General features: G+C 48.7%; 1 protein-coding gene across 4 annotated transcripts; it reads left to right on the forward strand.

Moving 5' to 3' along the window:
• The first annotated feature begins 2,052 nt into the window (after positions 1-2,052).
• PACSIN3 (protein kinase C and casein kinase substrate in neurons 3) lies at positions 2,053-23,346 on the forward strand. 4 transcript variants are annotated; one of them, XM_065683293.1, is made up of 13 exons: positions 2,053-2,213; positions 3,326-3,525; positions 13,909-13,992; positions 15,550-15,650; positions 16,080-16,236; positions 16,992-17,227; positions 17,903-18,058; positions 18,576-18,751; positions 19,531-19,651; positions 20,109-20,245; positions 20,703-20,768; positions 21,276-21,436; positions 23,029-23,346. In XM_065683293.1, exons 4-13 carry the CDS (start codon positions 15,597-15,599, stop codon positions 23,142-23,144), a joined length of 1,380 nt encoding a protein of 459 aa, XP_065539365.1. In that variant the 5' UTR covers positions 2,053-2,213; positions 3,326-3,525; positions 13,909-13,992; positions 15,550-15,596; the 3' UTR covers positions 23,145-23,346. The 4 variants fall into 4 exon arrangements, with proteins under 4 accessions (XP_065539365.1, XP_065539364.1, XP_065539368.1 ...); XM_065683292.1 differs by lacking the exon at positions 3,326-3,525; XM_065683295.1 differs by lacking the exons at positions 2,053-2,213; positions 3,326-3,525 and adding an exon at positions 2,382-2,469.
• Positions 23,347-24,350: the final 1,004 nt, after the last annotated feature.

Genomic DNA, 24,350 nt, shown 5'->3' on the forward strand with positions numbered 1-24,350 from the left:
TCCTCCAGGTGAAGCCACGCCAGCACTAAATACAAAGCTAACTACAGTAATTTTATCAATTACTAACACGAAGTTTGCTTTCTCTCTAGAGAATCACCAGCTATTTCTGTGATGATTATTCACTAAGGACAAGAATAGCAGATAGCACCCAATTCCCCCACAAAATGTGTCACCAGCTGGGGTGCCACAGCTCAGAGTCACCACACTGAACAAGCCAGAGGTAGACTATAAAGAAATATTCCTGTGTGTATTTAGAGTCTCACACTCTTCAAAATACAACGTGCATCAAAGTCAGAGTGTAATTATGTGTGAGCAGGATATCAGGCTTATTTTTATGATGCCTTTTGTCTGATGTACAGTTGCGGTGAGGCTCTGCCTCAGTTATGGGATGTGGTTCTCTACTGCAGGACAAAGCTGTCTTGTCACTGGGTCTGGTAAAGCTATATTGTGACTGAGAACACATGGTACGAACTTCATGGTATTTGTAATGCCATTAGTTATTCCACCTCCTCGTTGCCAGGATCTTTGTCCAAAGCATGAGTATTTTTGGCTACTTTAGTCTGACTACTGATGTCAAGAGTACCAATACAGCAACTATTGTTTAGTGTATGTATGAAAACAAGCCTATGTTCCACTGAAAAGTGGGATAAATGGCAGAATCCTAAAGAGATAAAAGAGTAAATATTATGCTGACTTCCTCCTATCCCATTACCATTAACAAACATTGATTTGATAATGGAATTAATATCTCAGAACTTAATTGAATTAGGGAATATCTATGCCAAAGAGTTGGGTTTGGTTTTGCTTTATTAAAATACAAAGTTGAGGCTTATACTCTCAACTATGATTAACTCTTGGGGATAAGATAAGCATCTTATAACACTTTTGGAAAGGATGCTTATGGTCACACCCACTCTTATGGGTGCCCACCTTCCAGGGACACCACACTGGTAAAAGTGAAGAGAGGATTAGCCTGAGATTAAGTGGAATGGTTTCTAATGTCCACTTTCCAACCCAGCGGTTCATCCTATCTGAATGGCATCAGTACAGGTATTTTTCTGGTTCCTATGAAACCTGAGACAATTGTAATGAGAGAGAAAACATTCCGGTACTGCTCCAGAGAAGGAGCAGCACAGATTTACGGCATGTTCTTTCCTCTCTTTCTCCTGCAAAGCGCTCAGTCTTTCCTTTCTCCACCAGTGGAATAAACGTCACTGCAAATATGCAGCTGGTCCTTAGAGTTGTGTCCCAAGTCACTTGGAAGCAGTCAAGAGGAGACAGGCCACTCCTGGCCCAGCATCATGGGGAATTGCACTGGGAGCTGGCGCTGGAAATGGAAACTCTGGCAGGAAAACTCCATGGCATTTAGAAAGAGCTGGGTTTAACGGAGAGACTCCGAGGGCTTAAAGATGAGGTCTGCGTTATTCAGATGGAGTTTTTGAGAGGAAAGGCAGAGTGGCCGAACAGAGTTAGCAGGAAACTAGGTATCTTAAGGTCCTTTCCAACCCTAACTATTCTGTGATTGGGATGAAAGAGGAAGCATGCCAAACGGATCCGAGGTGAAGCTGCTCTAGCAACGCCCCCGGTGACCAACACTGGGCTCAGCAGCAACGGCACATCTCCCTCTCGGCTGTGAGCAGGGCTTGGGGAGCCCTCAGGACCTCCTGCTCCAGCACACCCGGCCGGCTCCGGGCCCTAAGTGTCGGCACACGAACTAACACACTAAAAACTAGCTAAAGCCCTGAATCGCTGGGCTCGCAGCACAGCCAAGAGCCCAACTCCTGCCCGGGCGGGCAGCTCTTACGGCCGCCTTCCTCCTCCCGGTGCCCGCCATGCCGGGCAGAGCTCCTCGCTGCTCAGAACCGGCGGCTCAGGGCCGCCCCCCGGCCCTGCCCGTGGCGGGGGAACGGCGCCGGGAGCCGGCGCTGCCGTCCCGGCCGCCCCCTCGGCCCCACCTGCGCAGGCAGAGCCCGGCGGCCGCCCGGTAATTGGATCAGCAGCGCGGCGGAGGCGGGCGGGCGGGCGCGCTCGCTGGGGCTGCCCCGCCGCTACCGGGGCGCTGGGGCCGGGCCCGCCCCGCCGGCAGCCACTGGAGGCGGGGCAGGAGCCCCCGTGTCCCGCGGCTGAAATAGGGGGAGGGCCCGCGGCGCTCGGAGCGCAGGTGGCCGCTGCCCGCCGGGTGCCCCGCCGTGTGGAGCCGCGCCGCCCGCGAGGTAAGCGGCGGGGTCAGCTCCGCCGCTGCCGGGGCGCGTTGGGACCTGTTCCCCGTGGGCTGCCGGGGGTCCCGGCGGCACAGCCCGGCCCGCTCCGGCGGAGGGCAGCGCGGCCCGGGAGGCGCTGGCAGCTGCGGGGGAAAAGTTTCCTCATGGAACGGGGGGGGACGGGGGGAGGCGGTGCCCGGGCGGGCGCTGCCTGCGGGCAGAAGGGGACCGGGAGGCGGCTCGGAGTGACACGGAGCGGAGACCCACGGTAGGGGCGGCGGGGCCGCGGGGCCGGGCAGGTTGTTGTGGGCTGCGGGGAGCTCCCCGCACAGCTCCGGTCCCTCCGCGCCCCTCGCAGGCCGGCCGCCAGCCTGACCTTCACCGGGTGCCGCTGGGGGCTGCGGAGATTCCCCCGCTCCCTCCGGGGTCAGCGCCTCCGCTCCGCGGCGGGGACAGGGGCCCCTTTGTGCCGGAGCCGTGTTGAGCCGCTTCCCACTCTGAAACCGGAGCCGCGGGCGCTGGCAGCGCTGTGGCGGACGGGGGTAAAGCGGCTCCCCAGGACCCCTGGGGGAAGGGGCCTCGCTGGGGCCCGTGCTCGGGGGGCCGTGTTGCCGGTCCGTGAGCCGGGCTCAGCCCTGCCCTCGCTCGTCCTCTTCCCCTTGTCTGGCTGCCGGCAGCGGTCTCGGTGTGCGGGAGGGGAGAGCAGGGTGTGGGGCAGGCGAAGGGGGTGCTGCTTGCGGCCGTGTCAGCCGGGCCCTGGCAGGCTGCTGGGGTTACCGTGTCCTCTCCGGCCCAGGGCACGAAAAAGCTGATAAACATGGAGGGTATTAGTGGGCCTGAACACTTAGTGCTTGAGGAGACAGTCTATGATTTGTCGCTGTGTGCGGGAGGAGGGATCAGCGATCTCTGCAAAGCTATTGATAAATGAAGTTAATATGGCCCAAACCTATTAACCAGTTTCACTACTTTCCGTGCCAACTATGTGTTCTTCGCTTGCTTCAGTTCTTCAGGCTTGCAGGAGGCTCAGAGCATGGTGGTGAGGGGGAGGTTAGCTGACCATCTCTTTACGCTTGCTCCTGGCCCTAGGATGTAGTCTGGCCTTTTTGTTCCCCCTCCTTACCCAGCTGGTGCTCGCTGTCTCCTGAAGGAGGAGATGAGCTCTTTTCCCCTTCAAGTCAACCGCTGGCCTCACTCACACAGAGGAATTCCTGATACGAAGGTAATTGATTGCAGTGCAGAACCCTGGCAGAGCCTCTCACTCCACCCTGGAATTCGCATGTCACCAAGAAGTCCCTAACCGTGGCGATGACTCAAGTCGCTCTGGGTGCGTAATGGGAGCAGAATGCACAACTGCAGCGTGTGGGCTAAAATGACAGGGTCCAGATACTCCTTGCTTCAGGTGTGAGCTGGTCTCGGGGTGGAGCCTGAGTAGAGCTTCTCCCCGTGCATTGCGTAACTGCACGCATTCTTTCGGGCAAGGATTCACCTTTCTGTGGACTGAACAACGTGCTCTGTGTGAGCCGGAGTCTGTTCTGCTTTGACAGGGTTTTGTGTTATTAATAGTGTTTCACTAGAAGGTCCCTAAAATATATACTAGATCGTTCTTTGATTTGCAGCTTGGGACAGAATGAATGTGTGAGCTGGATCAGCTGCTTGCTGCTCCCCTGTCCTGTGCTCGCTCTATTGTATTGCTTTATTGGCTTTCTTTTCTTTTTTTTCTTCTGACCCATGAGTTTGAGCTTCCCTGGCTTGCCTGCACTTGTCCAAGTGAAGACTGTTTTCTCCTTCTCAGGCTGTATAAAGCAGTAAATTCAGTGTGTCAGCGATGTATAGGCTTGAGAACAACTGTCCACCTGGAACTCCATTCTCAAACATCAGTGAGTGAATAAGGATTGTGTGTAACTGAAGTGTGCCAAAATGCTGCAGGTCCTTGGCAGATTCTGTGTGTAATCAAGTCATAAAAGCCTGAAAATCTTATGGACCCAAATTAATTTATTTGCAGGACAATGGTGCTTTTAGTCATTATAGGTTATTATGGATTATACAAGAGCTAGCCTGTATCTGCTGGGCTTTCTCTAAATGATCATGAGTTTCAACATAAATATATATACAGAGAGAGAAAGAAAGATTTTCGTTTTAAATGCAACAGTTCTGTCGGGTGTATTTGTAATGTGACTGCTTTTAAGGGATGATAAACTGAGATGTTAGTCCCTGTACTGGGGCAACATGAGCTTCTGTTAGAACTCATATCACCCAGCATGGCAAACACTGTATATTCTTTATTCTGACCATCTTGAGGGCTGGAGATTGTTCAGTTGTTGTTTGAACTATTTGGTCTGTGCCATGGCTGACATCCAGGGATTGAACTGGGGACCTGGGAAGCTAAAAGTATCTGCCTGTAGCCTGAGTGGAAAAAGCTATGCGCTTGATCAGAGAGCATTAATAAACTGCCCCTATTTCTGTCATCAGCTGATCAGTGATGTGCAAATTCGGGCTGCTCTGGAGAGTTTGTGGGGAAATGCCTAAACAATAGGAGAGCTGTGTAAGCCCTTATCTTTTTAAAGCAGACTTTCTGATCAGGCGGGCTATTTTATCACTAGTTATTCAGTGTGATGGGTGTAGAGGGGACTGTGTGACAGGGAGCTGTGTCAGAAAGATTAATAAAAAAGCCATAATTCATTAGTCTGAGGGCTTAGTGGGTGGGACAGAAAACAATGGCTATTGTATCTGGAAATTTTAATGCAGAATATGGGATTTTGCCCTTTGAAGACTAATGAAAGAACTCTGCATCCTTGGAGCAGTTAAGGAGCTGTTTAAGAGGTAGTTTTTTGCCGCTATGTTGTGGTATAGTGACCACTAATTTAACATCCAACTTCACTCTGATTGTCTGGCCACAAGTTTTTCCAGCAGCACAAAGTGTAATGTCAATGCAATGCCAGTGGTGCATCTTCTGCTGTAATCGTCCAGCTTTGTTTCAGTGACGGGTACATTTAGTTTCATGTTACTTCAAGCTGAAATGTGGGCTGAAGCTGGGCACTGCCATAAGGCATTATGTGTGACTGGCATCTTAATCATACTTGAGTCTTCAGTGGTTTCTCCTCACTGTGAATGGCACGATGGGAAAGAGCCTTTCAGACTTGTGATAGTCAGAATCTGTGCATTAAATCTAGTGGCTGTCACTGGGCATTGTAGTTTGTTGAAGAGGCATGTGAGAGATCTCCATGGTACCCGGGGCCTGGATGCAGTCATTAGGCTTGTGTGGGCTTTCATGTTCTTTGTAGGTGGCTGTGGTGGGGCTCTGTTTATTGCGACTTGTCAGTAAGTTCAGGTTAGAGCAGTGAGAATTGCTGCAGAACGAAGTGCTAGCAAGTCTTCAGCCTCCTCAGTTCCTGTCCATGCCGTGAGCTTGCCCAAGCTGCGTGTCTTCTGTTTGCAAGAAGATACGGTAGTTGCCTCCTGGGTTGTTGGGGGACATGGTCAGTGTTCTCACTTGGCCTGTAGGTGATTATCTGTTGGCAGTAACTTCCTCCTCTCCTCAGTATCCCTGCTGCTAAGCCAAACCTCTCCTGCTCCCGGGAGGGCTGAGCTGTATCAGCTACTGTTAAATAGGGTTCTGAAGTAGGTTTGTGCCTGTCTCTGACAAAGGCAAGAATCTTCATGGAGGACTGGGAGAATACACAGCATATTTCACTTCTTGAATGATTCTAGATATTTATTTTTGTTTCTGGGTGTTTTCAGTCAGCTCTTTCTTGTACTGGGACTGCTGACTTGTGTGGAAGCCTGATGCTGACTCCAGCAACAATGCAAGTCAAAACCTAGGGTTTTGAGCTGTGGGATAGGAGTTGCTATAGGAAGCCACTGGGAAGAAATAAACCCACTGAATTGCTCTGTTTGTGCTTTCTGGTTTAAAAACAACCTCTTAGTGTTCTTTTCTTACATGTCAGGTTGAGTCCCGAGGATCAGAAACTGAGATCATTCCTTTGGGCAATGGGCTGAGAAAGCAAATGACATTCCAGTGGTGCAGAACAGGTCAAATCTATGCTGTGACGTGTGCCGTTTGGGCTGACTGTCCCATTTGCTTGTGTTCTCCTGGGGTCTTGTTGATATGAAGTAATTTATATTAATAGTCCTGTTCTTCAAGCTGAGGTCCAAAAAGCTTACTTGAAGAGGCACTACTGATACCAAAGAGCAGATTCTGTGCAAATAGTAGGAAAGGAGATAAAACTTGCTCTGTGACATTCAGGATAATGAACTTCAAGAAGAATGCATGAAATACGGTTCTGCGCAGTGCAAGCCAGTTCCTAACGGCTGCCCTGCTTCACCCTTGTTATCTTCTGACATGGGAAGAATGTCAGAAAGGCACATGAGTATCTTTAGGAATGGAGTACCTACAAAGTGCATCTACCAAAGTTCTTGAACCAGGAGATGTTATGAAGGGAATTGAAGTTACTGAACGTTCTCTCCAGTCCACAGAGCAAACACTTTCTTTGTACGTGCCTCGTTCCATAAAAGACTGTGGAATGACTCTGTGTAAGCTGGTCTATAGCTCTGCCAGTTTGTGGTACTGAAGCCTGCCTTACAGTTGTTCTTTATGTTGTTTAGTTTTTCTTGTGAGGAAGCAGTTGAGTAAACCTGGCTATGGTGGCAAAAGGTGACCAAAGAACCTTGCCATTGGAGTGGAGGAACTGACCACAACATGGAACAGAAGCACTGGGTGTGATGCTTTACCTCATTCTTCTCCTTTACCATAAGAGCTATTCTAGCACTCAAGCTCATCTTCAGCTCTCACTTTAAATAGTTGGTTGTACTCCCTTCTACAGCATGTTTGGGACTCAGAACTGTGAAGGGAACTGGATGAACTTCAGGAATGTTTGATCCTTCAGGTTCTTGTCTTCATTATATGAATATTTGGAAGCGAAGTATTCACATAATAAACAGCTTTAGTAAATTAGCTTTCATAAGTAAAAGCAGAAAGTTGTTTGATTTAACCAGAGATAAAGAAATTAAGTACTTCAAATTCATTTGCCATATGTTTGCCACACTTGGCCTGAATCACAGAATACTATCTGCCATTCCCCCTTCCTCAAAAGACAGCTATAGGTAAAGTGAAGCCAGAAGCTTCGCAACAGCAGCTGGGTAGAAAACCCCACTGTGATTTCCAAATGGGAAGAAGGGGCAGAGAGGGCTGATTGGAGACATCTGACTACTGTGCAATCTGGTGAAACAAGAAACACCCAAAAGCTCAGGGTTAGGATGGAGCTAACTGGCTTGTGCTTATAAAGGCTGCTTGATTGCACTGATTGCAGGCTGCTTCCTTAAGACTTCTTAATGCATTCAAGTAAACTCGATCCCTGCTCTTGGGGTTGCAAAGTGATTCAATCACAGGAGAATATTCCATTGACAGGGACTTACAGGAGTTTGCTCCCCCTGTTCCCAACCACAGGAAACATCCCCAATCACCACCTTCTGTTATTTTTTTCTTTGCTCAGAGCTGGATGAAGCTGGAGCATTTTGTTCTCTTTGGATCACTGCTGTTCACATAAAGATCTGAATGAAACTTCTTTACTCAAAGCCTGGTTGGAATTGGGTGGACTGGCTCAGCCTGCTGTTGTGATGAATTGCCATTAGCAAGTTACAGGCAGCTGGGTTACAGGATGGACTGGTGATCTTGCCAGGCACATTACCAGGTGAAATGTACATAAAATCCTTGGGAAACTGTCTGCATTCAGTGCAGATTGAGGCTGCTGAGGAGGGGTGTAATAGCTTTGGCCGGAGCTTTGAATACCTGTTTATTAATGAATTAGGAAGAAACAGCTTCCAGTTCTTCGGAGTCTGTTGTGACGAAAAGGGAGGTGCTGATTGCATGTATTTGCTGGCATGCCTGGTGTTTGTTTGCAGAGGCTGATGCAGCAGGGTAGGAAGAAGTACCAGGCATGTGAAGCAAACAAGTGAAGAGGCTCAGGGAGTGGGACAGCAAAGATTACAGGTTCTCACCATCCACATGGCTTAAAACCTTGGCCTGGGAGAAAGGTAAGGTAGGGAGTGTGAGAACTGGGAAGTGGGCATGCAGACTGAAGTGTGGAGCAGGAGCTATGCTGTTCACAGCACTGAAAGGGTACTCTGGTGTACTGCTGTTTCTGGTAGCTTGCATGTGTCTTTTATTAAGCTACCCACTGATATTTGTAGCTGCCTGTTAAATACATAGACACAGCATACATGTCAAGATTATTCTGGCAACTGTCTTAAACATACAAAATGAATATGGCCTGTTGCCCTGTTGGAGTATGTTACCCTATGGTCCAACACTGATTTCCTCCTTCTTTTAGCTCTGTGGATATTTGAGATTATAATCAGTTTCTTCATAGGAAGAATAACTGGGGGAAAAACAAACACAGACCTTGACAGCCCAATACATTCCTTCATTAACACTGCCTCATATTGTTGTGTTAAGCAGCAGTCTGTGTTCCTGTGATGCTAAAGATCTACATCATTGGAAAAGCAAACAGGATTTCTCCTTATCTTGTGAAACAATTTCTGCCTGGTGAAGTTATGTCAGTCAGGAATCTCAACCTTTAGAGCAGCAGCAACGTGCTGGTAGAGCCTGTCCTGTAGCCTTGGCCTCTGAGGCCCTTACAGGGAATAGCTACTAAGTGTGGAAAGTATTTAATTCTGAATGAACATTTTGAAAGCAACCGGGGGTTACAGACAGGGGGATGTCTGTCTGCAGTACATTAGCTTGATGTGAATGTGAAGAAGACCAATATAAAGAAGCTGTGGTCTGAAATAAGAGAATAATGAAGCAGTCCATAGGCTCAGGATGTCAGCCCTTTAAGTTGAACAAGATCTTGTCTGCGTTTTAATACTTCAGTATAATCATGGAGAATTTTGCTAGCAGACAGAAGCATGATCTCTGGAGAATCACTGTATGGGAGGCAGGCTTGCACGTAGCTGAAGTGACCTTTGTGCGCAGTTGCTCTTCAGCCTGGTGTCCCTCTGACCTCTCCCTGGCTGGAGAGATCAGCTGAAGTCTTGCTTGAAAAACTGCATTTGACAGCCCTGGCAGGCTTCAGTCCTTAGGGAGCGACTGGAAAGCACTGATTTCTAGTCCCTTTCCCAGTCAGGTGACTCTACCAAGGGTGTGACCACAGCAAAAAGATAAACATCTCTAAAGGAAGTTTTGGGGAATCATCACACTGCTTGGCATCCTTTCTGGCTATAGAGAAGAACCAGCCCCTCTTCAGAGGGGTGAGTACACCTGTAAATATCAGACCTCTTCTGTAATGGCAGTGGAGAGCACATTACTGGGCATCATCAATAGTCACTCATTCAGAGCTATTGGATGTGCACCTCCAGAGATGGTGAGGCTGGAAAGGACATCCCATCTCATGCCCCATTTTTGTTCTCTCTGTCAGGGAGCTTCCCAGCTCTGCTGTACCAGCAGCAGTCCAGTTCATTCCACTGCTGGAGTCCCGTGGAACCTCCTGGCTCCAGCTCTCTAGTTCCATTCTGACAGGTTAAGAGGAAAAAAACTCCCCAAGGGTTTTCATGCTGCCTCTTCTGTAAGGGGAGGGGGCTGCCATCCTTTTGTGTATTTGTATTGTTCAGATTGAAATGGTTATCTGTAACCTACACCAGAAGTGCCCTGCAGTGAAAACACCCTCACCACTGCCTGTTATATAGAAAAGTGACTCTGGGAATCAGATTGGCTGCAGAAATCTCACATTGCTTCCGTGTGTTAGTTGTTGTCTTGACGTGGAAATAATAGCAGCCCAGTCCTGATTTAAACTCTTGCTTAGCTTGGCTTTAACGCCTATATAGAAATTGGTCCATAATAAAAATATGCCTCGACCAAAACCTCAGCTACTGTTCCTGAATAAATACAGCTCCACTTGTTCCTACATGTGTCTGCATCCAGCGTTTGCTGTTGCACTTGGGAAAGGGGATAGGAGTTGGGCAGAAAATTGTGTCAGGCACAGTGTGCAAGCTCTGTTCCTGTGGATGAATTCCTGCAGGGCTGCATGCTTCAGCCCTTGGAGCATTTATAGAGTTCAGAGGCTTGCTCTTGGCAAACTTGGGAAAACAATTGCTTAAAAGGAGTCTCAGGAGGCAGTCAAGCAGTGCACAGAAGTGACGCCTTGGGCATTTGGAGGCTGGAATTACTGGAGTGTGGTGTAAAGGGAAGAGGATCTCTGTGGTTTATGTGCCTTAGAAAAAGGTTTCTGAAGAGTGATTATTACTATTGGGTCTAGAGGTTGTATTTGTGGATGAGATGCTGTCTTATTCATGTTGTGCAAGCATGTTACCTTGTAGTGTGTTGCCAGATTCACACACGTTTTGAATGGGAAGGTTTGTTTTGAATGACATGTTGGTCTGAGGGCAGGGATATGTGCTCAGAGATGTGTGACTGACTGGAGCAGGGGTGAGATTAACAACATGGTTAAAGGTGGAAACAGCTCTGCCATGACAAGCCCTGTGGCAGTTCCCCATGTGGAGCTCAGTACCAGTGAGGCAGTCCTGAGCCATTCTGCCTTTCTGCAGCTGAAAACCAAGAGTCATTCTTTGATAACTTAACAGGGAGTCGATAGCAGGTGTGGCCTAATAACTATGTTGGTCATAAGTGAGGGAAGGTATTTGGGGCAAGGATGGCAATACCTTTCTAACACTGCCAGCAGGAAGGGTTGTAGCTCTGCAGAAGTCTCATTTGCGTGGTTCAGTTTGTCTACCTGATGTTGCTGGTTGTAGTGGCACTTGTGATGCCCTTGTCCATGATCCTGCAGAGGTGTGAAGTTAATAAATGTGTAGTCGCTCTTTCCTTCCTTCTTCAGAGACCTTGTCTTGCAGGAGCTGCAGTGAGGTCTCAAGTAGCCCTTAACTGTAAGAGCCAAAAGAGGAAAGTGGGAATGTAGGGATAAACATTCCTTTGCCCTGTAAATGTGATTTGCTAGATAGCCTCCTATTATCCAAGGTGGCAGCAGCATCAGGAGTCTTGTACGTGGTGCTGACTCACATATAATTCTAGTTTACCCAGTATAGCTTCAGCTATATGCTTATACTGTCCAGGCCCTGCTAGCCATCCTGAATGGTGGCTTTCGCTATCATAGTCATAGAATGGTTTGGGTTGGAAGGGGTCACCTAGTTCCTACCCCCTGCCATGGACAGGGACACCTTCCACTGCAGCAGGTTGCTCAAAGCTCTGTCCAGCCTGGCCTTGCTATATCCACAAGGTAACCCTGTCATCTGTACTGCAAAGCAACCTCCAGGCTCTGGCATCTATAACTCAAATATTTGCTTTTCCTGGCAAACTCAGGTTTTCCTTGGTCTCAAGCTCTCGGTGGCTCACAGCACATAACGGTGTTTTGGGAGTAATGAGACATGAAGGGGCGGAATGACAATCTATTTGCTCTTCTAGGGCTCAGGGTGACAGCAGCAGCTGTTTTTCAGCCCCTGTGTGCAGTACCAAGTCCTTCCCCATGTCTGCACGCGTTTCCAATTTGATCTGCTGACTGACACAGGCTCATGGAGTATGTGAAGTCCAGAAAAAGCCTGGCAGAAAAGGGTCCTCCTCCTTCTTTGACCTTTTTGCTTCCACCAGGCTAGATTTTCCTGCACTTCTATAAAGTCTGTGCAAGCGCTATGGAACTACGTACTTGACTGGCTGCTACTCGGGTCATGCAGATCAGCCTGCAGAAATATTTGACTACGTTATTGTATTCTCTCACCTAACTCCTGTGCTGATGATTGCAGGATAGCCTTAAGCTGTGGGATAGCTTGCCACGTGATATTGTGGATGCTGAAACCTCCTGTGGGTTCAAAAGCACGTTGAGGAAAGGAATGGAAGAGAAATCCATTGAGCGTTGCTAAATTCATAGGTGCCACATCCAGCTCGGGAAGTTGCTGTCAACAAATGGTTAGAGGCTTGGAGAGCATGCAGGGAGGCAGCACGTATGCTTGCTCTGTTCTCAAAGCAAGGGAAGGTATCTGCTTTTGGCTGCTGTCTACAGAGCCTATGAGAGCCCTTAGTCTGATCCGGCACAGCTACTATTATTTTTCAGAGCCTGTTGATCTTGGTGATAGTAAATCCAGTTATTTGGGTCTGGAACTCCTGAGGGAGTATGGCTCAGATTTGAATGTGGAAACTGCAGAAAGAATGGATTCAGAGAGGTTTCGTTGGCTTTTTGCTTGACTGTCCCGCAGGTGAACAAGCACACTGTGATTCACAGCAGCTTTCCACATTTACCCCCAAATCTGAGCACTGTGTAGTCAGCCTGAATTGGAAACCAGAGATGGAAGGCATGCTTGTGATTCACTGCTTCCTGATAAAGTGGGGATGGGGGTGTGGCATGGAAAAACTGATACAGCCTTCACATGTCATACCCATTGATCTGTGTCTTCACTGGCGGAAGGAAAGAAGGGGTCTGGGGCAGTTTTAAGTCTACTTTTTACATCAGTGTTAATGAAGTGGGTTTAATCCAGGCAATTCGAGGAACGTGCAGTCTGGTTTATTGGGGGCCACTGGGAAGTCTTAGAAGGTTTGCGATGAGTTATAACCTTTTATCCGGTAGCCTGGATCATCCTTAAGTGTCCCAACTCTTCCCCCCCAACCCCTTCCTCACCGAAGGTCACTAGTCTGCAGTACCCCAATCTGCTTTTCTTTACCTCTTCCACTTTCCCTACCTTCTTTCACTTCTCCTTCAAAATTGGCTTAATGTCTGGCTAAAAATCCCCCTTCCAGGTTTTGCAGTTTCTGCTCTCAACTGTATTAGCTCTCAGTTGCCATCACCTTCCAGCCTCAGCCAAGTGGATGTTGCTGACTGAGAAGAAGAGGTTTTTGCTTGTCTGTTTTTTAAACAAATAGACTTTTGACGTTGAAGTAAATCTTCAGGGAAGTGAATGTGAGCTAAACAAAAATGCCTCTTTCTGCCCTTGCTTCCCTTATCCTCTGCAGGCCTTTTACTTCCCTTTCCTCTGTAGAAAGTTACCTATATCATAAGGGCAAAATAAAACATTTCTAAGAAGCTGATGGGGACAGCTTACAGAACCAAGGGACAAAAGAAGCTCTGCTGGTTAAGAGCTGCATCCTACCAGGGCAGTGCTAGGTGCTCTGATCTTAAAAGGACTCTAGACCAGAGTATGCATTCTAGTGAGTTTTGGTTTTGTTTCTTAAATGTAGGGTTATCAAGTCCTTTGTCTTGAATACAGATCCTCTTCCTCTTTAGTAAAAAGAAACTGGAGAAAGTGCATGAGTCTGTCCTTCCCTTTTCCTTCCAAAGCCAGCTACGTGTAAAAGGGTGCACAGCAGTGAATGGAGGTGGTGGGGTTGCTAAGGTGGACACCATGCAGTGAGGGGGGACCAAGCCCCATGTATGGTGCCTGGGGAGCGCTTATTTTCAGCCTTCCTGGCCCGAGCTGTCCCTTTGCTCAGCTGTTGTGATGGTACCTTTCCCGCACAGTGCTGTCATGCCGCCCCAGTGTTTCTATTTTCACTCTCTCTGGGGTTAGATCTTGTGACACAAGGATTTGGCATCTCTCCTACGTGCTGGAACGTGGCATCTCGGGAGGCACAGTGGCTGCAGCTGCTATATCAGAGGGTGCCCCTCCTAGTAGCTGGCAGAAGGGGGACGCCCCTAGGGTTGTGATGCATCAGACCAGGCAGCATCCCTGCAGAGCAGCAGCAGGGTCTACTCATGCTCATCTTTGTGTCTTCCAGCCTATTTGAGGGAATTTGAAGAGTTTGGGACATCCTTGCTAGCTTCCCACCGCTTCCCTGCGGCATCTCACTTTCCGCTTTCAGGTAAGTACTTGCTGGGGACAGGAGTAGAGTTGCATGCCCTGGAGGCATGTATGATAACTTTGCAGCCTGCTGACAAGTAGTGGTGGGGAGGGAGGACAGGGACAGCTGGTGGCATGGGTGGAGGTATTTTTCAGGTTTCAAGGTTCATGCTCTTGAATGTCATGTCCCATTTAACAACTTGCTTCAGTGACTGGAATTCAGCCTTTGGGAGGAACCCAGAGGAGCAGCATTAATGTACTTCTGACCCTCTCCATGAGATGAGACTGGTCAAACAGAGCCAAACTGTTTCCAGAAGACATGCAGGAAATCCCTGCATTCTGTTCTGGGATGCGTCATGGTGCGGCTCATGTCACTGAGAAGGGTTTGTGGGAGGTGGGAGATGTGGACTCACAACCTGATCTTCATCTCTGCTTGTTCTCTTTGGGCTGGCAGAATGAGCAGATACCTCTCCAGGGTGTGAGGGAAGCTTTTTATAACTAGGAATGTGCAAGAGGAGAAGTGGCAGCAAAGGACATCTCTGCTGCATTAACCCGGCGTTGCCTAGAATGGCTTTGCGTGCAAGTGACTGGGCTTGGGCCTTTTTCCAATACTCCCTCTAATTCCTGTACAAAAGCAACCCTGAACCTCTCCCTGAGGAATCCGTAGTGATGCACCATTTCAGGAACAAACTGGCAGTGCAGCCTGGCACAGAGTTCTGGGACAACAGAGGGTGAGATGAACCTCTTATATTCTAGCCTAGGTTTTGAGCCTAACAGAGTCTCAGAATCAACCAGGTTGGAAAAGATCTTTAAGATCATCAAGTCCAAGCATTACCCCAGGACTGCCAAGACCACCACTGAACCATGTCACTGAGGAGAGCTGAGTATAAGGAAAACCCCTGCTCTCCTGGGCTGTTTCTGGGAAGCAATGCTGCTGGGGAACCACCATGTGTGCTGCAGGGCCCTTTGCCTGGGTATGCCCCAGCATGTTTCTATAGCTCTGCTCAAGCCCAGCTCAGCTGGTGGGCAGCTTACAGGGCTCCTCCCCATTCAAGACATGCCAGCCTGCTGACTGCTCAGCCTTGTTTGCTCCAGTCAGTAGTTGTAATCCTGTAATCCTGAGTCACACCGGGAAGCTGGAGTCCTCTCCATTGACAGAAGAATTACTTAAAGTCTTTCAAGGCAGATTTTAATAGCTTTAGCTACCTCACTTCTGTAGCTTTTGCTACTCTCTTGAGGGCCTTGGTTAAGCAAGGAATCTCTGCAGAGATGTGCTGCTGAAGGGTTCATCAGCATCTCCACTGCTGCATTCACCAGCATCTCCAGTGTCTGTACAGCTGAGGTTTAGCAAGATTGTCTTCTACACCATCCTTTCCCAATATGCAAGGAGAGAGGGGGCAGGTCCCATCCTGGGCATTGCTACTAGATCAAGCAGTGTGCTGCTGGAGGTGCAGTGGTGCCAGTACTTGCCTGCAGGGCAGTAAGCTGGGCTCCTGCAGCTCCAGGGGTCACGGAGAGCTGTGCTCTCTGCCAAGGCTCAGCCTGTGCTATGTTAGAAATCACTTTTCTCTCTTCTCAGCTTAACTGAAATCTGCAAAGATTCTCTGCTGCAAGAAAACGAGGGTGATGTCATCAGAAGATGATGCTGGTGGGGAGGCTCCTGGGGGCAGCTTCTGGGAGGTAAGGAAAGATAATGGGACTCTGAGGGAGGGAGGAATGTTTTCTGACCTCCCACCAGTTAGAGGAGTTAGAGGGCTGAGATTCAAGTGCCTGGGTGCCATGATGTCCCTGGGGAGTAGGAGGGAGGAACTGTGGGGAGGCTTAGGAACACAGTGTGTTACTGCAGGGAAGAGGTGACCCTTTCCTCCACAGATGCTGTGGAATGGCAGTTCCTTGGTCAGCTGACACTGATCTGAGTGGGGAGAGAGGCAAGCAAAGCATCTTGTTGTCTTGTCTCCACTGCTGTGCCTACCAGAGAAAGTGTCAGAGGAGGGTGTGAGTTCAGCTGCTGTGCTCCCTGCCCATGCAGTGACTGAAACTGCTGCTATCTGCTCTGAAGGAACACGGAAGTCAGTACAGGATAAATGATGATGCTCTGTGACATTTCAGGCTGGAAACTACAGGCGGACAGTGAAGCGTGTGGATGATGGGTACCGGCTCTGCAATGACTTAATCTCCTGCTTCCAAGAGCGAGCCAAGATCGAGAAGAACTATGCCCAGCAGCTAACAGAGTGGTCCCGTAAGTGGCGGACCACAGTGGAGAAAGGTAAAGCTGACAGGTTGGACTGGGAGCAGGATGCAGTCATTGCACTCTGTTCTTTGAGTGTTATCTCTTACTGAGGTGATGCTGTTTCCTCGGGGGTGCCCAGGAAGTCTTCCCTTCTCCAGGAAGAGGGTGACACTCTTGGGTGTCTGTGTCTTTTTGTAGCTAGTCCTCTGATTCTCTTGGAGAGGTGTGTTCCCTGTATTGCCGGGTATTTGGGTACAAAAAAACCCCATTAGTATTGGTTTCTTTGGTTTAGCGTTTCCTTGGGCAGCCCAAGTCTTAAATCAAGCTGCAGATTTCCCCTTTTAAGCGTGGCTTGGCTGTCTTGCTGCCTCCTCCTCCAGAGAGAGAGTAGTATTAATGATGGGATGTAGTGGCAGTGGGCTGAAACTGATAGCATCTCCCAAAGAAATGGAAAACAGTGGGACAGATGCCTCAAAGGACATGCTGGTCTTGGAAGCAGAAGCTAGCCTCATAGTGCTGTTATCTATCCTGAAGCTCAGGCTGGAAACCTTCTCCTGGCCAGCACCATGTGGGAAAGCTAAGCCTGCCCAAAAGTAGTAGCAGTCAGCTGTAACAGCCAGTTTAGATGCTGCCTGTTGGGTCTGTGTGGAGACCAGCCTATGCTGTCTTGTGTGATGGGGGAGAGTTAAGGAAGTGACTCCATACTGATACATGTGTGTAGGAGGAAAAGAATCTGCCTTCTCTTCTGTAGGCAGGAGGTATAAGAGCTCCTCTGGTGCTTGTTCCTGCAGGTCCACAGTATGGAACTCTGGAGAAGGCCTGGCATGCCTTCCTGACAGCTGCAGACAAACTGAGTGAAATCCACTTGGCTGTCCGGAACCACCTGGCTGGGAAAGACTCGGATAAGATCAAGGCCTGGCAGAAGGAGGCCTACCACAAGCAGATGATTGGAGGCTTCAAGGAGACAAAGGAGGCAGAGGATGGATTCCGCAAGGCCCAGAAACCATGGGTGAAGAAGATGAAAGATGTGAGCAAAGTGTGAATGGAGAAGGAGGAATAAGGGCACTTGAGGTGGCTGCCTGCTGTGGGAGCCACTGGGAAAACTGGGTTTAGCTGGAGTTGCAGAGAATGCCAGAGAGAGGGATATCTTCATAGAGTGGTTTGGGTTGGCAAGAACCTAAAGATCATCTGGTTCCAACCCGCTGCCATGGGCAGGGAAGCCTCACACTAAGCCGTGTCGCCCTGTCCAACCTGGCCTTGGACACTGCCAGGGATGGAGCATTTACCACTGCTTTGGGCAGCCTGTTCCAGTGCCTCACCACTGTCACATTAAAGAACTTCTTCCTTATGTCTAACCTGAACTTCCCCTGTTTAAGTTTAACCCATTCCCCCTTGTCCTACCACTACAGTCCCTCTCCAGCATCCTTGGTGGTCTCTTATTCTTGGTGAGTTTGTAGCTTTCTTATGTGGGAAGACTTTGGTGTAACGGGTTCTGTATTCAGTGAGCTCTGAAAAAGAGCTCATTTGGAGGTACCTGTTCCCTTTGGAGGATGGTTTAGTAAATGCCAAGTAGGCATTCCTGTTACATTGTCCTGAAATGACTGCTGCCAACACTAACAAATGTTAACATGCCCTCTCTGAGTAATGGAGTATCGGTGTGGTCAGGTTCATGGCTTTCTCTGCATCCTCCTCCTACACACAGGTGGAGACATCGAAGAAAAACTATCATGCAGCTCGGAAGGAGGAGAAAACAGCCCATACAAGGGAGAACCACGCCAAGGCAGACTCCTCTGTCTCACAGGAACAGCTACGCAAGTTGCGGGACCGTGTGGAGAAGTGCACTCAGGAGGCTGAGAAGGTGAGCGAGTGGTGGTGTGTGGATATGGGTCACAAGGCTATTCCTCAAGGAGGAAGCAGTGGTGGCAATGTCACTCAGAGAAATGACTCCTGCTGACGCCTGTAAGAAGGGGTGAGATCCCACTGTGTTGAGGTTTTAGTGAGTCAGGCTGAGACTTAACTAAGGCCAAGTTCTCTCTGTCTTTAGTGTCGGGGAAGATCTAATTTATAAGTAAAGTAGGGGATTTGGTGGGTGGGAACTGCAGAGCTGAAGTTCGTGCTTCCAAAAGTGGCTGGTTTGTCTGCCCACAAGAGAGAAAGTGTGGAAGGTCCTCTATGGAAGAGGATGGTAAAGAACAAGGAACTTGCAAGAGCATTAGGAGAGCAATGGGCTGGGATAGCAGCTCTGGGATTTCCTCTTTTTGTGGTGTATTCGTTCAGCAGTGCAGGGGACAAAACCAACCTTGTCAGTTCTAAGGCAGAGCAGGGTGACATCAAGGCACACGTCTCACTACTGCTGTCCTCCTGGGTTAATACAGTGCAAGGATCAGTATGAGAAGATGCTGGAGGAGCTGAACCGTTACAATCCCCGCTACATGGAGGACATGGAGCAAGTGTTTGAGGGCTGCCAGGAAGCGGAGCGCAAGCGGTTGTGCTTTTTTAAGGAGATGTTACTGAATCTGCACCAACATCTCAACCTCTCCACCAATGAAAGGTACCAGCCCTGCCACAGGAGGGAATTCTGCCAGCCCGGGGTGGCCTAGGCTCTGGTGAGGGTGCCAGTTCTGGTCTCTAGGAAGGGGAGCTGCCTGCTTGCATTTGCTAGGTTGCGCTCCTTCCCCTTCCAAATGTGTCTTGGAACTGGCATTTGGTTCCATTAGACTGACCAGTGCTGGTGGCTGATCTCAGACAGTGCCAGGCTCCTCAGAGAGGATTCTTTCTGCTTCTGAACCCTTCCCCTTCCACTACTGTGGGTGTGCTTCTAGGCTATGAAATGCCTCCATGTTACTGTATGTAATCCCAGCCTGAGGGATGCAGCTCTGTTGCCCTCTAGTACCTATAGTTGTTACACCCATTCTGCCCTGAGTGAAGAGACCTTTTGTGAGATAATGATAACCATAAGCCCATGAGTTGCCCTTCAGTAGGGATTACACAGGGGAAATGAGTGCAGCCAAAAATCTTTTGTGCTTCTATACTTTTAAAGTGGAAGCAACAAATCTGAGCCACCTCCCTGTCTGTGTACAAGAATATGCCAGGCTCTTCCAGTGCTCACTTGATGATGTTAACAACTGCCACACCAAACAAGCCTGTCCTGCTTGCCAGGCCAACTGCCCTGTAAGGGTGGCTCAGAACAGGTGCTGCTCCAGCATCCTTAATTCTGTAGGATTTCGGATGCTCTGTAAGTGAGCATGAGGTTACGCTCTTCCTTCCTATTTGGCTTTTGGGAAACAAAGGGATGTGGTTATTGGTGCTTCTGTCTGTTCCTGCTCATAGCTTTCATGCGTTGTATCGAGATCTTTACCAAGTCATCATGGCTGCGGACAACCAGGAGGACCTCAAATGGTGGCGCAACACTCACGGACCAGGCATGGCGATGAACTGGCCTCAGTTTGAGGTGAGGCAACATTCTAGAGTGTAGTTATACTATTTCCAAACATTCAGCTGCTTTACTGGGATTGGGAGGTTGCTGCTGTGTTGGAAAGAGCATGTCTTTCTTTGCTTGGCAGGCTCAGGATGCTGGGTTCTTTTTTTGTTGTGTTGCAAGCTCTCTGGTGCCCCAAGTGACACATGCAGCCCTGCCAAGGTGCAAATACTGCAGCCATCCAGCTGCAAGGTCAGGGAACAGGAACTGGTGTTTAGGGCTTTGGAACAAGATCCTGTTGTAATTTTCTCATGGGCCTCTTGTTGCACACTGGGATTCAGTGGGAGTGAGCCTGTAATAGCAGCAAGGCCATGTGTCTGACACAGCTGAAGTATGACCTGGTGTTCTGTCCTTCTGTATTGGTCAGAAAAGATGTACAGAGCTTTTGTCTTAGAGTGGCTTGATGGAATTACTGCTTTTCCCTGAGCAGGAATGGTCCCTTGAAAGCCAGCGACCCATCACCAAGAAGGAGAAGAGTGGAAAGATGGCTGATGATGTCACCCTGACCAGCATTCTGCCAACACGGGATGGGGTTGTCTCGCAGACCCCTCTGCAGATAAGGCAAAGGTAAGGGTTAAAATCCAGGATATATCAGGTTAAGAAGAGTACCTGCCTAGGATCATGGATGGGTTGGATTGATAGGAGTGATCTCTTCTTCAACTTCCTGTCTCTTGCCCATCCCACCTTAGGAAAAACAGGGTAAGAAAGTGGCTTTAGGGTAGCTGCCTTCTTTCTGTCTAGTGTGTACTGCCTCCCAATGCATACTTGTCCCCTGGCATGGTGCTGAGCACTACCTGACAAGTCTGGTATAGCTGCTTCCCTTGCCAGGAGGCAAGCTGAAGAATAGGGAGAGGCTGAAGAGACTCTGTGTGTGTCCTACAGTTCCAGCAGCCATCCTGCTTTAAAACGTGAACTCTGGCCAAAGTGAACTGGCCAGAAAGGAGTGGGGATATAGAGAAGTCTCAAGGCCACTGCTGTATTTCACAGTCTGCTGGATTCAGGGGCCCTATTTGCCAATCTGCAGGTTTTCATATCAAGAGGAGCAGAATAGCCTCTTCTGTGACAGCCTGAGGGCACCCACCCATGTGAAGTTAGTATGGACATAGTCTTTCCAGGGTTTTGGGTTCCAGGTGCCTGTCCTCTGCTGCTCTTCCCCTCTGCTCTTGTTCCTGACTTGGAAAACAGCACTTCAGACACTTCTTTGGGATGGGAGACATGGTTTTTCCCGTCTTACTCTTGGCTGGAGTAACTCTGGACATAGCTGGGCTCTCCAATTAGGACTGGCCTTCTTTGTGTGAGGAGGTCTGCTAGAGGAGGATGAGGTTATAGTGTGCATGTGTGAAAATACTTCGGGAATGGGTTACTCTCCTGCCCCTCAGGGCTCTAATGCTGCCATACTTCTGACCAGATCTAGGATTTCTTGGGATCTCTCCTCCCTGTTCACCCTCACTTGGCTGATGGGGCTCTCTTGCACCTTGTTCTATAGCACAGCAGTCTCGGCAGGAGGAGTGAGGGTGGTGTGTGGTTCAGAAGGAGGTGGGTGAGAGCTGATTCTGCTCACAAGCATCTTGTCCCCTCTCTCCTTCCACATGCAAAGCGGAGGGAAGGAAGACATTTCAGAGTGGTCAGATGAGGACACTCCCAAGAAGTGCCTGGATGCCAACGGGCACGAGGAAGACATAAAGGTACCAGGTGTACGGGTACGAGCGCTCTATGATTACACAGGACAGGAGTCTGATGAGCTGAGCTTTAAAGCAGGTACAGAAGCGCTAACCTCTTACTAACATTATACTGTCCTCACTTGGGCTGACTGAATGATCTGAAACACTCTCTAAGAACCGGATGTCCCCTTGAAAACTGATATTCTTTTCCTGGCCTGACCCATTGCCAGCTCTTCTGAGGTGGATGATGCACTGGGAAGTCCTCCAGTCTTAGCTCTAAGACTAAGAGACAGTGAGGCCATCAAAAAAGAGACTGCCTTGGCCTTGGTCACAGTGTAGGGAGAGCAGACCCCAAATGGGTAAAATAGATCCTTCCTGCCTACTCCTAAGGCATTTATTCTGCCTTGTATCTTGAGACTTTATTAAAGGCTTCTCCCTTGTGCCACTGATACAAAAATTCTGTAGGTGCTTTGTATTGTCCTTTGAAGTAACCAGAAGATGCATGTTGTTGGAGAAGGCTCAGATAACTGACATGCACTACTGAAGGCAGAATTCAGTTGGCAAAAAAAACAGTGCAACCCATTGCTTAAAATGGGTATCTTGAGAGTGGACATCCTGGCTCTCAGCAGAGGATTGAGTGAGAGAGAATGCTGGAGCAACAGACTCCTTCCCTTTTTCCTTCAATTCAATCTAGTTTATATGTGCCCTCTTTTCTAACTCCAAGAGGACATCTGGATCTTGAGTGTCTCTTGTCATCTTGCTTGGTTTGAGTTTTACATGGTATCTCTGTCCTACACCTCTCCAAAATACACCCATTTTGAAAAGGCACTGAAGTCCCTCAGTAGCAGGGGCTTGTGCCTGAGGCCAGTATCTATGCCGCAGTGTTACCATACTGGTAAACTTCCTAACATGAACTTGTTGCTTTAAAGTATCTTACAATATGGGTGTTCTACAACTTGACTTTCTCTCTTTCTACCCAGCAGATGTAATGAGGCATGACTGGATAGTCATCCCCTGTTTGAATCTGCTCTGAGCAGCATGCACCATAGGGCTTAAGCTTGACAGCCAACAACTTGTTTTCTGTGCCTCTGCCAGTGTGGGATGTGCCTACTGATGCAGTCAGATCTCCCTCTCTGGCAGGAGTATGACCTTCTACTGGTGGAGAAGGGGACCTTCCTGCCCCTTCCCAAAGTAGATGGGGAAAGGTTAAAAGCCTTTCCTGACCATAGTCTGGGAAACAAGTTGGTTCCATGCCTTGCTGGCCCAACCAGACACTTCATCATGGAATAGGCATTTTGGGTCCTAACAGCCAGAGCTTAGCAGCCTCTTACATTTCCTCCCCACCTGCTATAGAGAGGCCACTAAGAAATAAACCTCTGAGATCCTTCTGATCTCTTTGGCTTGTAAACACATCCCTCTGGAGGGAGGAAAGCAGTATTTCTGATGTTGAACAGAAGTGAAGATCTGTCTCTTGTTCTTTGGCCTGGAGGATGATACTAAGCATGGATCCTAAAGAAGTCAGTAACTCTGGCTTTGATTAAACTGTGCAGAATGATAGAGTGTGATAAGGAGAGAAAAGTGTGGTGATTCAGACCAATAGGTCTTGCTTTTTATCACCTCTTCCGAGGTAAGGAAAATGCCAAGCTGTCTTTCTCAAAACTGCTTCCTAATGACTGTTTCTGCTTTTAGGTGAAGAATTAATGAAGATCAGTGAGGAAGATGAGCAGGGCTGGTGCAAAGGCCGACTTCTCACTGGCCAAGTTGGACTTTATCCTGCTAACTATGTTGAGAAAGTTGGGTCATGATTGCTACTACCCTGCTAGTGTCTCACAGCCATACCAGCATCTCCTGCAGAGGTCACTGGGTCACTGCTGGCCCCAGTCCACCTTTGCAGTGTATCCAGCAACTTCCGGACTTTGAGGGCATGTATTCCATGTAACTAATGCTTTATTTTAAATGCCTAGGCCTGTAGGGATTTTCTAATAAATAAACAAGGATGAGTACAGATTTCTTTGGCTGTAAGCACTACAGGAGTGCAGAAGGGAACAGATCCTCTTGCCTTGCTCTCAGTGAAAAAAGATAAGTAACACAGGCAACTCCTCCAAAGGGAGCAAGCAGACTTCGTTGGCTTCAGTGCACATGTATCCATAGCCCTGCCCCCAAGCTTCCTGTTCAAGGAACTTTGGATGTGCAGTGTAATAGGGAACTCGTGGTATTGCTTCCCCTTTATGGCTCAATCAAGCTGACTGGCACAAATCTATTTATTCTCCCACATGTTTCAGAAGTCTTCAGTATCCTTCACCTGCAGCTTTGGTTCCCCTGGTAAAGCAGCTCATATAACTGATACAGCTTTAACAACCTCTGTGTCTTTATTGGGATAGCCCCAGGAATGAATGATAGCATAGCCTGGGGCCAGGAAGAAGGCTTTTCTTGCATGATGTGGTTGTTCAGGCTAACAAGTTGTGAGCAGAACTATCTGGCAGCAGGTCAGAGTTGACTGAATGTTCCCTGGGCTAGAATGGACCACACTGACAGCTGGCATTAACAGAAAGGCAGCCACATTCCAGTGCTGTTCTGCTTAGGGTCCCTAAATGCATGAGTATATGTTAGGGTTTCTAAAGCTTCTAGATCATTTTGGCTATACTCCTCTTCATGAATACCTGGTGCACAGCAGAGACTCTTTTTCCTTCTACATATTCTTGAGTGATACATGCTAGAAGTGCACTCTCTGCTTTGCCAAAACTGTGATGAAGGGTAGCAGAGTCTGGAAGCTTCCTGCTGGCTGGCACAATATTAGCTATAGAGGAGTAACTCTCCTAGTTCTAAATTACTGCAGGAGTACTTAATGCCCAGTTGTTAAGTGCCATTCAGCAGGGAGCACCTATCAGACCTCTTGGATCGGGCCTTTCTGTCCTTGAAAGCCTCTGAAACTGCTGAGACAAAGTGGGGCCCTGATCCTAGTGCTCTGCATATTCAAATAAGGACTGATGGGCATGTTCTGTATAGGATAA

Source organism: Lathamus discolor, chromosome 6 (genome assembly GCF_037157495.1).
Source record: "Lathamus discolor isolate bLatDis1 chromosome 6, bLatDis1.hap1, whole genome shotgun sequence".
Taxonomy (NCBI): Eukaryota; Metazoa; Chordata; class Aves; order Psittaciformes; family Psittacidae; genus Lathamus; species Lathamus discolor.